At 31.0% G+C, this 14994-nt stretch overlaps 1 protein-coding gene across 4 annotated transcripts in view; it reads left to right on the top strand.

Moving 5' to 3' along the window:
• Positions 1–14994, top strand: part of LOC111413775 (phosphatidylinositol-binding clathrin assembly protein LAP-like) — an 80196-nt gene that overhangs the window by 33491 nt on the left and 31711 nt on the right. For all 4 annotated transcript variants that reach the window (XM_071197175.1, XM_071197170.1, XM_071197166.1 and 1 more), the window contains exon 2: positions 8173–8315. In XM_071197175.1, coding sequence (XP_071053276.1) covers positions 8173–8315 — 143 coding nt within the window. The remainder of the gene's footprint in view (positions 1–8172; positions 8316–14994) is intronic.

Here is a 14994-nt window from a genome sequence, read left to right as displayed (position 1 = left end):
CATTGCTCTCCATTCGCATGTACTTTCGCTTTGTTAATTTGTTTCTTTAAGTATTTTGTTGAATCACGACTGCTGGAGAAATCCAGTCCAAGGTATTTGAACTGATTCACTTGTTCGATGGGCTTGTCTTCTACAACAAGTTTGCATCTAATTGGATGCTTGGCGCTTGTTACAACTTTTGTTTCATTGATGGATATAGTCATGTTCAGTTGTTAGCTTACTTGATAGAATTTAAAGAGCTCTCTTTGAAGATTCCTTTGTCTAATTTGGTCTGGTGTCGGAATATTAGCTCTCATGTTTTAATCTTTGTAATGTTACATCTGTTTAGGATTTGGATTACTTTTACAATGTTGGATGACGTTCCTTGTTTAATTAGTAATCTCAGAATGTAATTCTAGGCATACTCTATCGAAGAACCTCGTCACAGAACAAAGCAAATATGAAGAGGTTTAGTCAAAAATTTAAGGGAGTAAGATCAGAATACGCGCAGGCTTACGATCAACCACCATTCATTTTACATTATGGTCAACAACACGGTCTTGTTAAAAATATACTCTATGCTGTTCGACAGACGGTAATTCATCAAAAAATCTTTAGATATCTTTGCTTATTAAGTCGTTGATGACATTCAAGTTGATTAAACAATTAGATGAAGATTTCACCACCATTTTATAATTTGTTTGATCCAATGGTGATAAACGTTGCCATTGAATATTCTGTTACTGATTCTCCATTAAGAACTAATTGACATATCACGCAAACTTTATTTTGTTTTAATAAACTGTACTTTTAGTTGTGAGTATGGTAGTTTAGTAGACGAACGAAATCGGTCTGTTAATGATCGATAAGTATCGAATGATTGATTACTTGAGCCTTGTTTGTATAACTCTACTTATTTCTCCATGAGCTTTGTTAATTTATTTTTCATTTTCATCACTCTCTGTTCGTAATGTAACTTTGAGGTCTTTGACTATCACTAACACATGTTAGTATTATGTGTTTCAGTTTGATATTTACAAGTACTTAAGTATGTTCTTTATCCACAATCATTCTGCAAATTGGAACTTGTATTCTGTTATAATTAGTTACATACATTTAAATTAAATTTGTATGCAATCACATCAATGAATGTTTCTATAAAGTGATAAACTGGAACTTGACATTCTATTCTGTTGTGTATTTGAATGATCCTTCAAACTGGTATCAAAACCTTACCAGAATTGAAACGTTTTTGTAATCAGATATTTGCTTCTTTTTGCAAACTGAATGTCAAACTGAAATCTCTTTGCATGTAGACACTTGAGTAACCCACCAACCAGGTTTCCAATACATTTTCCCACATAAAACTTAAATCCGGTTGCATAACCGATTCCCAACTAAAACTTAAATCTTTATGTGGTGAGGTATCCTCCAAATCTGATTCCAAAATAAAACTTCAATCGGTTTCCAAATTTTTTACCAAACTATAATTTACATCTCATTGAGATCTGATGCTTGAAACTTTCTGTCAATCGATTTTCGTACAGAAACTATGCATTTAGGTTCTTGAGTCTTGCTACAAACTCTATATCTAATTTCTATCCCAGTACGCCTCTACGAATTGGTTTAACAATTATTTTCCAAAATAGAACTTAAATCTTTTTATAGTCAAACATTTAATCTTTCTGGTAACTGATATAACACCGGGACATGAATCTCTATGTAATTAGATTAAATCTGTAATTTACATCTTAATGAGATCAGATGCTTGAATCTTTCTGCAAACTAAATTCCGAACTAAAACCTGAATTTCTCTTCATTTAGGTTTTCAAATCTGTTTTTAAAGAAGAAGTTAAATCTGTTTGCAACGAAATCTTGAATCATGAAATTCTTCAAATCTGATTTGATTGCAATTATGTACTTGAGTCATCTTTCAAAATGGTTTCTATATTTTTACCAAACTGGCACTAAAATCTCACTGTAATCAGATACTTGGAATACTTGGAATGATTCTGCATAAGAAAATTTGCATCTCTATACAATCTGTATCTCAGTACACCTCTATAGATTGCTTTTTCAAAAATAGAATAAGTCATTTTACAGTCCTACATTAAAACTTTCCGCAAACTGACATTAAATCGGGACATAAATCTCTATGCAATTAGATACTTAATTATTCTCAAAACCTGTTTCGAATTTTTTTACAAAACTGTAATTTACATCTCATTGAGATCAGATGCTTGAATCGTTCTGCAAACTAATTATGCAAACTGAAATCTGAATCTCTCTCCAATCTCCATCCCAGTACATACACCTTTATGGATATGATTAAAATTCTGTTTCTAAAATGGAACTTAAATCGTTTTTCAATCAAATATTGAATTTCTCATTCCAACATATCTTCTCGCACAAGTGTGCCTCTCGTTCGAAAGCCTGATTGTGGTACAAAGTGAATATTAGAGCTATTATGATGGGGTTGTCTATTAGCAATAATACCTTGTAAAACCTAAGGTAATGTATTGTGTATTGTAATTAGTAAGATTCTTAAGGTCTAAAATCGTTAAGTTTATGAAATTTAGATGGTTTTGGAATTGACGTCATCTTCTCAAAGTTAGGTTTTCAATATCAATAGCAGTGTTAATATTGTAAAGAATATCAAAAAATTCGAGAAACAAGACCTGAGACCACGAGAAATAGTCTTTTATATGTTCGGCATCAGTTGAAAAATTAATGAATTACAATTTAGTTAATATACTAAATATTATAGTTGCACAAATAATAATAGAATCCATGTTCATATAGACTTTTCTTAATGTATAATGAATCTACTCTGAAAGTATGGAACGTTACTTAAATAAAATATTGATTCTTTAATAATTTTAGAAAAGAAAAATAAGAAAAGTATTTTTCAGATAATTGACTTAAATTTGAAGAGTTAAGTAAGGTACGTTCAATCACTCAAACTCGTTGAAATTGGAATTTCCTCTAGTTAACGCGGATAACCACTTATCCTCAAATGGTTAAAACATCCTGCACTTATGAAAATCTAGAAGATATTTTGTTACCGTTCATCTCATTCATCAATCATTTCTAAATAAATTGAAAGACATATCCAATATTATGGAAAATTGTTTGCATTTTTCGAATAATTTTTCACTTTCCTGTTTACAAATACGTAGTTCGTTCGTTAGGAGAGTTGCTAGATAAGCGTGTACGTGTACGTATGTATAAAAATTTATATTTATTCGCTTTCAAGACGTCAAAATCGTTTGCAATTTAGTAGCTACAATTATTTACGTTATATTCGCTTTTCTGAATGTATCAAGGAGTTTACTCCTAGCAATTAATATCTGTAATTAGTAGAGCAGACATACATATCATGAATATCAAAAATGCTGCTATTATTGCAATAAATTCCAAACTGATATATATTTACTACGCATAATTTTCAAAATACATATTCAATGAAAAATCTATAAATATTTTTTACTTTTTTATCTATTAGATTCAGTTGTCAAGACGCATTATCATAACTCTGAATTAGTAAATGTTTATGCAATTTTTTTAATTAAATATAGATATTTTAAATATAGAGAAATATTATTACATATAGAGTAACATTTATATCAAATAAATGTTATATTATGCATAAAAATAACAATGATATTCATAACATCATTGATAACATATCAGGTGATGTAAAATTTAAATAAGCCACTAAGCTGACTGACATTAATTTTGATAGTAACGGGATTAATCTATTGAACAAAGGTCACAGGTTTACCATAAAATCCGCTTATTAAATTTATTGTTAATGATCATATTGTATGATCACAAATTCAATGCTAAATTCTACTATACCTTAAGAACAAGTTTGAAAGCTTTCTATTAGTGTACATATATTTACAATTTTATTCTCGCATTGAAGTTTTAAATCACTGTGATAGTTAGAGAATATATATTTAGGTTTCTTGCATGAAATTGGTCAACAGAAGTATATGAACTAATAACTGTACAATCACACAAATAGTAAAACACTACACTGATTTATTAAAGGGAAGCAAATAGATAAATTAAATAATTGCAATCTCCTGTTGTAATCTCATGTACGTTGAGCAAATATGTATGAAGCTTTATAAAAAATTGCTGAACATAAAAACCTGAATTAATCTAATGTTTACCTTGTCAAGATCGATAATAATCATAATTTTGATTGTAATAACACTAAATTATGTGATAAAAGTCGGAAATTAGAACGATTAATCAAACGGTTGTCAAATTTACTTTGATTGTATACTTCTTTTCTATTACATCACAGTTTGAGACAGAGTAGGATTCGTAAACGATCTTCGGTGCGGTATGAAACATAGATCAACTTGGTACATTGTGCCCAAGGTTTTCATGTTCTTTGCGTTGACTGGAATACATCGCCATCTGAACCTATGGCTTTCGCATCACCTCCCTTGAGTTCCTACGGAAGTGATCTATGTTGAGCATCAGTTTTATTACTTTTGATGAACGTTTAGGGGATTGCTTACACTTGCTTGTTCACCGATCATTTTTTCTGTAACAGGGACAGTTGTTATGAGCTATGATTGTTATAATTTTCTGTCAAAGTCATAATAGCTTACTTATCCAATTCCTTCGAGACATTCTACTTCCATTTTCACCCCTTTAATTTTGAATTTCGTTAAGTTAGTACCAATTTGTTCTTGAATATTGTCGTTTCTGCATCACATAGTTCTATATTTCAATTCCGGCATTGATGGGTTTCTAAGAAAGATATAGTATTAAATTGAAACGGCATTAAATTTTTGTTTTTGATATGTTAATGCTATGGAATACATTAGTTTCTCTACGTGTTTGAAAGAGAAGAGACTACTTCTCCATCAATGTAGTAGATCGTAAGAGCATTAGTACCATTTTCTGGATAAGTGAAATAGTTCTTGTATAGAATTACTTATTCGCGATTCCTTGGATTCAGAGTTTTGAATTCTTTATTTCCTATAGACGTAGTTTTTGGACCAATAATTCAACTAGGAACTTTGTTATAGGTCGTAACAAGTATGATTCCTCATAAACGCATTTCACAGCAATGAATGTCATTAAACTACACAGAAACACTTTCAAAAGTATGTCATATTCATCCAATTAATGACTTATTTTCGTATTGCGTATTGAAAATTGGTGTTGTGACATCAAATCTAGGGCTCAATCCGCATTCTAAGAAGTCACAGAAAAGTTGGAAACGAGTACATTATCTTTGCTTTGAACTCCACATCCTCGAAAGTCATCAAATGAGTTTCATCCCAATTTATGCAGTTTTTTTTTTTCAATTTATCGTTAGTGATTTATGTGGTCATATCATTTCTAAAAACAAAACATAACTGCAGAGCAGCTAAGCTGTTAAACTGCGTAAATAACTAAAATCGTAAAATCGTGTTGTTTGTTTATGGAAATAAAATGGAGAAAGCGCTCTATAAAATTTACAAGGGAAAGAATTCCACCGAATACTTTTTTATAGCCCCAAAAATCAGTTAAGGCTGAGTTTTGAAATACACTAATTTAAGTTTCTGTAATTAGAGTTCTCTCGCGTTGCATCTGTCTTATTGATCAACGTATTGCTCCAAATTCTGGAATCGACAATAAACATTCGTTCTTATAATTTGCTTTTGTTCAGAGTTCTAGAGTTATTAATTCACGGGCTTGGGTATTTAAATGAACTTAAATTTCCATAACGATTCATGGCAGATTTCTGCAAGTATAAACTTGAGTTGTTTATCTTGAGTTCTTTTAGAATATCATGTTTGTGCTTGTGAAATATCAAGGTAATGGTCAATCTAATACATCTTGTCAATTAAAATGTTTTAATACCTGAAGTCTTTTTTCTGGGCAAAAGACGTAATCTGCCAACATAAGTAAGCATCAAATGTCAAAATGATGATCACGTAGATAATTATTTGAGATGTTCTAGTTAATTATAATGCAAATAAGGAATTTAGTTTTTGAAAGGTAAAGCCTTTAAAAATCAAATATCACTTAAATAGTGGCAATAGCTGTACCATTTTTATGTATCTGTAGAAATGGAGTGAATCTGATCGTCTAGCGTCTTTACTAAAATGCATCGCTCGACAGGCACGTTGACCATGCGTTCTTTGAATCCTTTAACTTTCTTAAATAAACATACTTTTTGATAAACATAATGCTTATTTTATTGATGCTCTGATGCTTTCAGGTCTTTCAGGTCTCTCTCAATCCGTTGGTTGATTGATATTGATGCTATACTTTTAAAATAAACTTCACTTAATTTTTTATTTATCATGATTTATGTGGTGTAATTTTGAAAAATAAGAATAAATAACGATATACATTCATAGCTTAACAGTTAAAACCCTTATTTTGTTTCATATAATTTATTCGCATCTAAAATCGGATACTTCAATTTTTAATATTGCGATGTTGCTTGCGGTAACGAGTTATTTAAAAGGATTGCTTTTTTTACTTTTGGTTGGAATAATATTAACTATATTAATTGGAATATATTAATAAATTAAAATGTTAAACGTTTTCCTTTCTTCTTGTTTATTTTATTTTTACAATTCATTCAACTCTTCCCATTAAATTTAAAACAAAAAGAATTTGAACAAAAGTTTCTACGAATTTAGAGCTTTTCTTTTAAATATCATTTTAATACTTTAATGTTTTTTTTTCAACAACGGAAACAACAAAAACAATGACTACATACAAAATTCTAATTAAACGTTCTCTAAAAACATTTTTAAAGTTTATATTACATATCCTTTTAATAATTTGTATTTCTCGAGCTTGCATATTAGTTCTTAGTCCTTAAGATGACTTGAGATAATTGATTAACATAATTGTGAATTATTTTATGTTAGCTAAAATTTCGATATCACCTTCTTGGAACTAGAAATTTACATTTAACAACCATAAGGGTAAAAATGAAAATTCCTTAACTCCCATTCCCATAGAGAAGACTCCTGCAGCGCATTTAATTACAATTCAACGTCAAGATTACGACCATTACAACGTACTGGAACTGGATATATTCGGCTATATTGCAAAATTAATGGCTGTTAAGTTATGTTGAAATGGTCTCACTTTAAATAACCGAGGCGATATGTCTCTGCCGTTTGAAAAACGTATCAATTTTCGCTTCATTGCTTCGCTCTCTACATCGAACACTCCCTCTATCGCGTTACAGTTTCTGAGAGGCGGACGCAAACTGATAAAATAATGCCATCGTGTTCGGTTCAAAGCCGATAAACGTTCTGGTCTGGTCTCTTTATCATCATTATATACGTATTTCATTATTTTTTTATTCATTGTTTATTTTTATATTTTTTTGTGGTTGCTATGTGCTATGCTAAAATCTTCCTTTTTTTAATTCTGCGTAGTTATTTCCTCATTGAAACTTGTTGATATAGTTCACTTGTTCTCTTTGGGTTTAACGAAATGCGATCTCGTTAAATACACGCGCTTGTATATAGTAATTGGTTACAATTGTTACCAAAGAGTCACAATCGGCTCGAGATTGTAAAGCCACCACGTTCCTGAGTATTGTCCACGTGGATGCTTTTAATTCCTAATCGATTTTGCAATATGTTTTCATTGTACAAAATTCTTTCATTCTCAACAAAACTTTCAAATTGCATTTCTATTTTCAACAAAAAAAGTTCAATAAAAAGAAATAAACTACATTTTTTTGTTCATTTGAACATTTATTGAAGTTGTTTGCAAGTTTAATAACTTTAATATTATTAAATCGAAGGATAGCGTCGACGACAAATTACACATTTAACGGGGACAAGGTTTACGAGGACATCAACGCGTTTTCTCGGTCTCCCCGTAGTGTTTCGTCATCGTTTTCATAGTTTGACCGACCAAATATAATCGTTATTACGAAACTCATATTAAACGAGACGTATTTAATTAGACTGTGCACTTAATGGTCATTCACCCATTTTCTAATAAGAAATATTCCCGGAAACGATTGTATGTTTTTCGTCCGGCTGCAGAAATCGACGAAACGGGAAATTCGCCGTATTGATTTATGACGCTTCGCAAGGGTCGAATTATGAATTATTTCGTTCGACGGTGAAAATCAATTCACATTAAATTTTAAAACCGCTAAAATGAATTGAAATTATCTCTTTGTTTTTTTTCTTTCAGATTTATTACATTGTACCAATGAACCGAACGTTTCAATACCACAGTTAGCGAATTTATTGATAGAACGTTCGCAGAACACGAACTGGGTAGTAGTTTATAAGGCTTTAATCACCGTCCATAACCTAATGTGCTACGGAAACGAGGTAAGCATCCAACCTGATATTAATTACTTGACGTATCCTGGCTTTCTAATTGGTGGAAAACGCTTATTAGAGGTCTCCTCTTGCGTAATTTATGTGCAGATATTTTTTTGGTAGATATACGTGTACTTGTTTTAAAAATTCTTATCTTGTCTAATCTATAAAACAATCTTTATTTATCTAACAAATTTGTTGCGATTACTTCCACCGATATATTCGAAAATTAATTAAGAACCTTAAACATTAAATTAATAAATAGTAACTAATGGTAGGATGGATATGTAACTTATAAAATTTGTTACAAAATTCTTTCCTCAAAATTCTTTTCAAATTTTATGTTTTTCAACAAATTTTATTGGTGTTATATACGGTTATTTAGCGATCTACATGCTTATTTTAGCGACTCGTAGCTATAAAATTGACCGTTAAATCATTTTTTGATGACTCGTAAAAATATTTCAGTAATATTTGATGCAGCAAAGCTCCCTAAAGCTTTGCTAAGTCAACAAAACTTAAACAAAATTAACTAAAACTTATAAAATTAACTAAAATTCAAATTAGAGATTATTATTAAATAAGAAATAATGCTTAGTCAATTGAGGAAATATACAATTTAACAAAACTTAATATTTAGTTCGAATGCGAAAACTCAATACTGCAAAATAGGGCTCAAATGTTGGGGTATTACAGATTAAGCTACAACTCTACTTACAAGGGAAGTATCAGAACTGTCCCTCACCGATTTTGTTGAAATTTGGTACAGCGATAGTATGGCCAAAAATAAGGTTTACGTATTTGTTTATACGTGCTAATAAAGCCCCTAGGGCGAGTTATAAGGGTTGGAAATCGGGGCAAAATATATATATTCGCTTATAGGCTGAAAATGAAAATAGCTATCAAAATGTGGTAAATGTAAATTGATATTCATTTTCAAAGAGCTTTCCATTGATATATCACACATATATCTGAGGGCTTCAGGGGGTAAACTACCCCTAGTTTTTTGGAATATTTTAAAAACTACCCTGTCGATTTTGGCGATATTATGTGTCCTTATACTACGTTTAAAAATATTAATGACGTGTTTTTTCTTATTTGCCTCTGACCATCCCCTGCAAAGTTACGGGGTATGATAGATAACCCCTTTCCTTAAGAATAATGTGATAAACTGTTACACTTTTGAACAATATTTTGAAGAAAACCATTAATTAGATGTAAATTAAGATTTACGCAGTAAAATAAATCCTATACGACATTAAGGGGTGGCTGGGGTTAACTACCCTAACCACCCCAAAATTTTTTTTTTTGCGAAATTTGTTTGTTGATTTTGGTGCAATTTCCCACGATGATTTTTTTATAGGTTAGGTAGTACTATAGTAAGAACTTAATTTAATATTTAATATTTTCGCTAATAACTTTCATACTCCTACAGAAAATGCTTTTTTATCCTTATTCTATTTAAATAACGCAAAAGTTAGGATAACTATATAAATATTTATTAATAATGAGTTAAAAAGCAACTGAAAAAAAATGGTTAAGTATCACAAATTGTATTCTACATTGCTAGAATCCTCTGGTACGTTTGGACCGAGGGTAATAAATACAATGTTCAAAGCAGATAACATATTCGTTTTGGTATCAAAGTCTGGTAAACTGACTTCTGCTCATATGAAAAATTGGCTACAAAATGTCTATATCCCAAACACCGGACCCAAATCATTACTATTACTGGATTCATGGAGTGGCCACTGCCTTGAAATTATTAGTGAAGTAACTCCATCGGATGTTAAGTTTAAATATTTGTCTATACCTGCAGGGATAACAGGTCAAATTCAACCCCTGGATGTATTTGGTTTTAAAATATGGAAAAATTTCATTAGAAGATTTTTTGATGAAGTTATTCTCTACCAGTACGATGTCAATTTGCATCAGCGAGATATTTTAAAATTGCAATCCTTAACGCATAACCAGTTGTCTTCCCCACGATTTATTAATGTTTTTAAATACGCCTGGTTTGCATTTGGCTATATAGAGGAGAGACCAGAACAGTTTGAAAATCCTGTGGAGGTCTGCTTTTCCAATGAAAAACCTACGTGCGATATCTGTGGAGATATAGCTGTTATAACTTCTGCATAGTGTAAACAATCGTTGTGTTTAAAACATTTTTTCCATGATTTTCATAATTGCCAACAATATACTGAATAAAAAAAGTAAAAAAAAAAGAAATTAAATTAATAATGTAGAATACAATTTGTTAATAAATATTTATATAATTATCCTAATTTTTGTGTTATTTAAATAGAATAAGGATAAAAAACATTTTTCTGTAGGAGTATAAAAGTTATTAGCGAAAATATATTTTCTACCCCAAACTTCTAAACCTTGTAAGTTCTTACAATAGTGCTACCTAACGTATAAAAAAATCATCGTGGGAAATTGCACCAAAATCGACAAAAATTTTCGCAAAAAAAATTAATTTTTGGGGTGGTTAGGGTAGTTAACCCAGCCACCCCTTAATATCGTATATTGTTTATTTTACTGCGTAAATCTTAATTTACAACTAATTTATGGTTTTCTTCAAAACATTGTTCAAAAGTGTTACAGTTTATCACATTATTCTTAAGGAAAAGGGTTATCTATCATGCTCCGTAATTTTGCAGGGGATGGTCAGAGGCAAATAAGAAAAAACAAGTCATTAATATTTTTAAACTTACTATAAGGACACATAATATCGCCAAAATCGACAGGGTAGTTTTTAAAATATTCCAAAAAACTAGGGGTAGTTTACCCCCTGAAGCCCTCAGATATATGTGTGATATATCAATGGAAAGCTCTTTGAAAATGAATATAAGTTTACATTTACCACATTTCGTTAGCTATTTTCGTTTTCAGCCTATAAGCGAATATATATATTTCGCCCCGATTTCCAACCCTTATAACTCGCCCCAGGGGCTTTATTAGCACGTATAAAAAAATATGTAAACCTTATTTTTGGCCATACTATCGCTGTACCAAATTTCAACAAAATCGGTGAGGGACAGTTCTGATACTTCCCTTGTTAGTGAAGTTGCTTTAACTTCGTCGTACAGTGACTGACAAAAGTCTACATACAGCATTGAATTATGAGGTTTTTGTAAAACATAATAAGATGATAGAAAATTAGTATTACAGTGTGATTAGAGATACTATTCACAAAAAAATCAATAATAAAAATTCCACAAACAATGCAAAAACTATCACGACAAAAGTCTACATACAATGCACTTGAGTTAAAGAAATCAAGTTATAGTTGTATAAAGTAGCTGGCATTACACTTCCTTTTTGCTTAATTCAATAGGGAATACGGATCTAGTTATTAGTATTTAGTTTGTGTTTCGTTAAAATTATAAATCTAATCCGAGTAACAGTCCAGACCATCGTCAAAAATTACAATGAGACTGATTCATTCGCTAGCAAAGTTCATACAGGCCGGTCAAAGAAACTTTCTAGAAGACATATTGGCTCCATATTAAAAGAAGTGAGCAAAAACTTTTTGGAAGTGATGGTCGGGCAAAAATTTGGAGGAAACGAAACACGGCGATGGAGTTGACAAATTTGGTACCAACTGTAAAGCACGGTGGAGGTAGTGTCATGGTTAGCATCTGGTGTAGAAAACTGGCATTCATTGATGGAATTATGGATTGATATTCCAGCACGACATTGACCCCAAGTATACCGCAAACCTTATCAAACATTGGTTGCTATATTATGTACTCCTCAGTGTCCGGATTTGGGAGCTTTTGGGACGTAAGATCCGGCAGCGCAAAATCACAGATGCAAAAAACTGAAATCTGCGTTAGTTGAATCTTGGCCTGAAATAACAGCAGAAGAGACAACACACTTACTAGTAGTTGCTTCAATACCACGACGCCTGCGTGTTGTTTTAGAAGCTCATGGAGGGCCAACGAAATATTGAGTTGTAAAAACTGTCGTTACATGGACACAATAATTTATTTTTAGTTAAAAACTAAAACTGTGTACATGATTTGTTGTCATTTTCATCAGTTATCTATAACGTCAGCAACGTCAATATCAAAACTAAATGTTGTTTGTAACTTTTTCTATTTTTTCTATTAACTACCAATGAAGTATTAAGTAATTAAATTGACACTTTACAATGATGTTATTGCTTAATTGAATTAAATGATTATTTTGTTTGTGATTTACAAACGATGTTTGAAAGGCTATAAATGTGTTACAGTTTTGGCCATAAGACGTAAGTACGATTAATTAGTAGTACGACAACAACAAAATTTGTTCTGACCTTACAACATTCTTACTACATTTTATATTACATTTATTAATGTTAATAACAATTTCAATGTTTATGAAAAAACATGAGGTTGGTGTTGTGACCGATTTCTTCGATGTTGAGGCATATGTTTGAAAAACAAAGCCTTAGGGGTCCTTTGGGGCCTAAGTACTGCGTGCGTTGCTTGCCCTCCCCTTCTCTTACATACAAACCCTTATTTCTTTATAAACACATTAAAACTTTCCTTTCTTTTTAGACTTCTTTATGTTGAGAGCAAAAAATCGTAATCCGTCACATAGGTAAGATTCTCCCTATGCTTTTTGTGATATTACCTCCGGTTCTTCTTTTATAGAGATCCAAAAGGCACGAATAGTGAATATAGACATACATATAGACATGAATATAGTACATATAGACATACTTAAATGTTCTTCTGCTGTTAATGTTAAATGAAAATTACTTGATTCCATGAATGGATTTCTAATCCACTCGTTTTGTTTAGTATTAAGTGTTGGAAAATAAGATTCCAAATGTTCTCCTAAATTTGTTAAATATTTAATAATGATTGAAAGAGTTTCATTTAAGCAAGTGTTGTATACGAATGGAAACATTTCCAAATTACCTTCAACAGTTGTTCTATTTCAAATCTACATTTTTTTCTGAAATGATTTCAATTTTGTCGGTGGATGTGAGAATATTTTCTACTTTGCCTTACATGTTAGAATTCTAACTATTAAGCGATTAACCAGCTGAAACTTATCAACTAAATATTGTAACTTTGACATACACAGTTCGTAGCAAATTTTACAGAAATGAAGTTATCTCATCTCTTCAAAAAATTGAACAATTTCTTGTCGTAGCTGTTTTAGTCTGTGTTGGGAGTCCATTCGAATAAATGTGAATTAAGAAATCCAGTTTTAATAAAGCTAACAAATTGTACAACTTGATCTAAATCTACTTTTAACCTTTCTGCTATTTTGTTTTGCCATCATGGCTTTCCTATTAAGAAAGCAGTTACAATAACGTTTTCATTTTGGTTTTTTTTACAAAAGATTTAATACCCTTAATGCAACAATGGAAAGGGCGTCATCTATACAGATGCCTAAATACGACGTGTCATTTTTCAAGATAGTTACTCTAAATGTTAAAAACATCTTTACTTTTATTATCACAATAATTCTTTGCAAAAATGAAACTGATTTACTATTTGATCTTGACATCTGTTGACTCATCAATTTGCAGTGTAAAATTGAAATTGTGTAGTTTATTACTGAATACATTTTTCGCGATGTCAGAAGACATTTCTATAATACGCCTGCCAACTGTATCGTTGGACATCTTACTTATTTTCATTGCTACTTCATTTCCTAGCATTGTTATATCCATTTGATTACATACAAATAAAATAAGCGACTCACCTAAAGAATGGGCTTTCATATTTATTACGATCAATTAAGAGATTTGATAAGATGCAATTTGAGCTTTATCAGAAACAGTAATCAGACTTTTAAAAGAATTCGCCGCTTTTCTTGCCAACGCTTTACAGACTGACACATCCGCGTGATTCTCTTAGCATGGTGGTAGTATAAGGTTTCCGCAGATGTCGTCGATAAATACTTTTTTATTGAGAGAAGTTTGATACGAAAATCATTTGTAGAGTTTTGAAATTATTTATATTGAAGAACAAAAAATAATAAGCTTATTTTATTTTTATTAACGAGTTGTAATTAGAAGACTTTTTCATTGACTACGCGCTCTCTCCAAAAGCATAAGGGCGCACTCCTCCACGATGCACACTTTGAGAATCACTGGTTTAGAGAAATAGGACATTTTGTATATTTGAGGTAGTGACGTTCTGTAAAGTTGTGCACACTATTTTTATGTAGATAAAAATTTAATAAACGAAAGGAACCATGTAGGTTGTTATTAAGCAGGTGCTCCATGAATATGAGATATAGTGTTTTTATATAGTGTAGTGAAAAATTGATGTTTGGCATAGGGCATTATAAAACATAAACTGTTTTATAATTTCATCTTTATTATTTATTCTCTATGATATATCCCTCTTATATACAGTAACTCACAAGAGTCTTCATACACTCTTAAAGTTTTGAGTTTGGATGAGTTTTGATTGTGTTTTTATCACGATATTGAAAAAATTTTAAATAGATATCTAAGGCAGGTCTAATTTATGTACACCGTTACTACAAAAGATTAATTCGTTATTAAAAGGCTATATATTCAAACTATTACACCGACAGACATAAACAATAAATCAAAATAATCGCAAACTCTCCAAGTTTTTATTGTTTACCTTTGGTCACAGCTTGCGATCACTATCTGCCAGTATTTCCGATTATGACAATAAAGCAACAAAAAGTTTTTGTGTCTTTG

This window comes from Onthophagus taurus, chromosome 1 (genome assembly GCF_036711975.1).
Source record: "Onthophagus taurus isolate NC chromosome 1, IU_Otau_3.0, whole genome shotgun sequence".
Taxonomy (NCBI): Eukaryota; Metazoa; Arthropoda; class Insecta; order Coleoptera; family Scarabaeidae; genus Onthophagus; species Onthophagus taurus.
The sequence above is the reverse complement of the archived record's forward strand: the minus strand, read 5'-3'. Positions and strand labels throughout refer to the sequence as shown.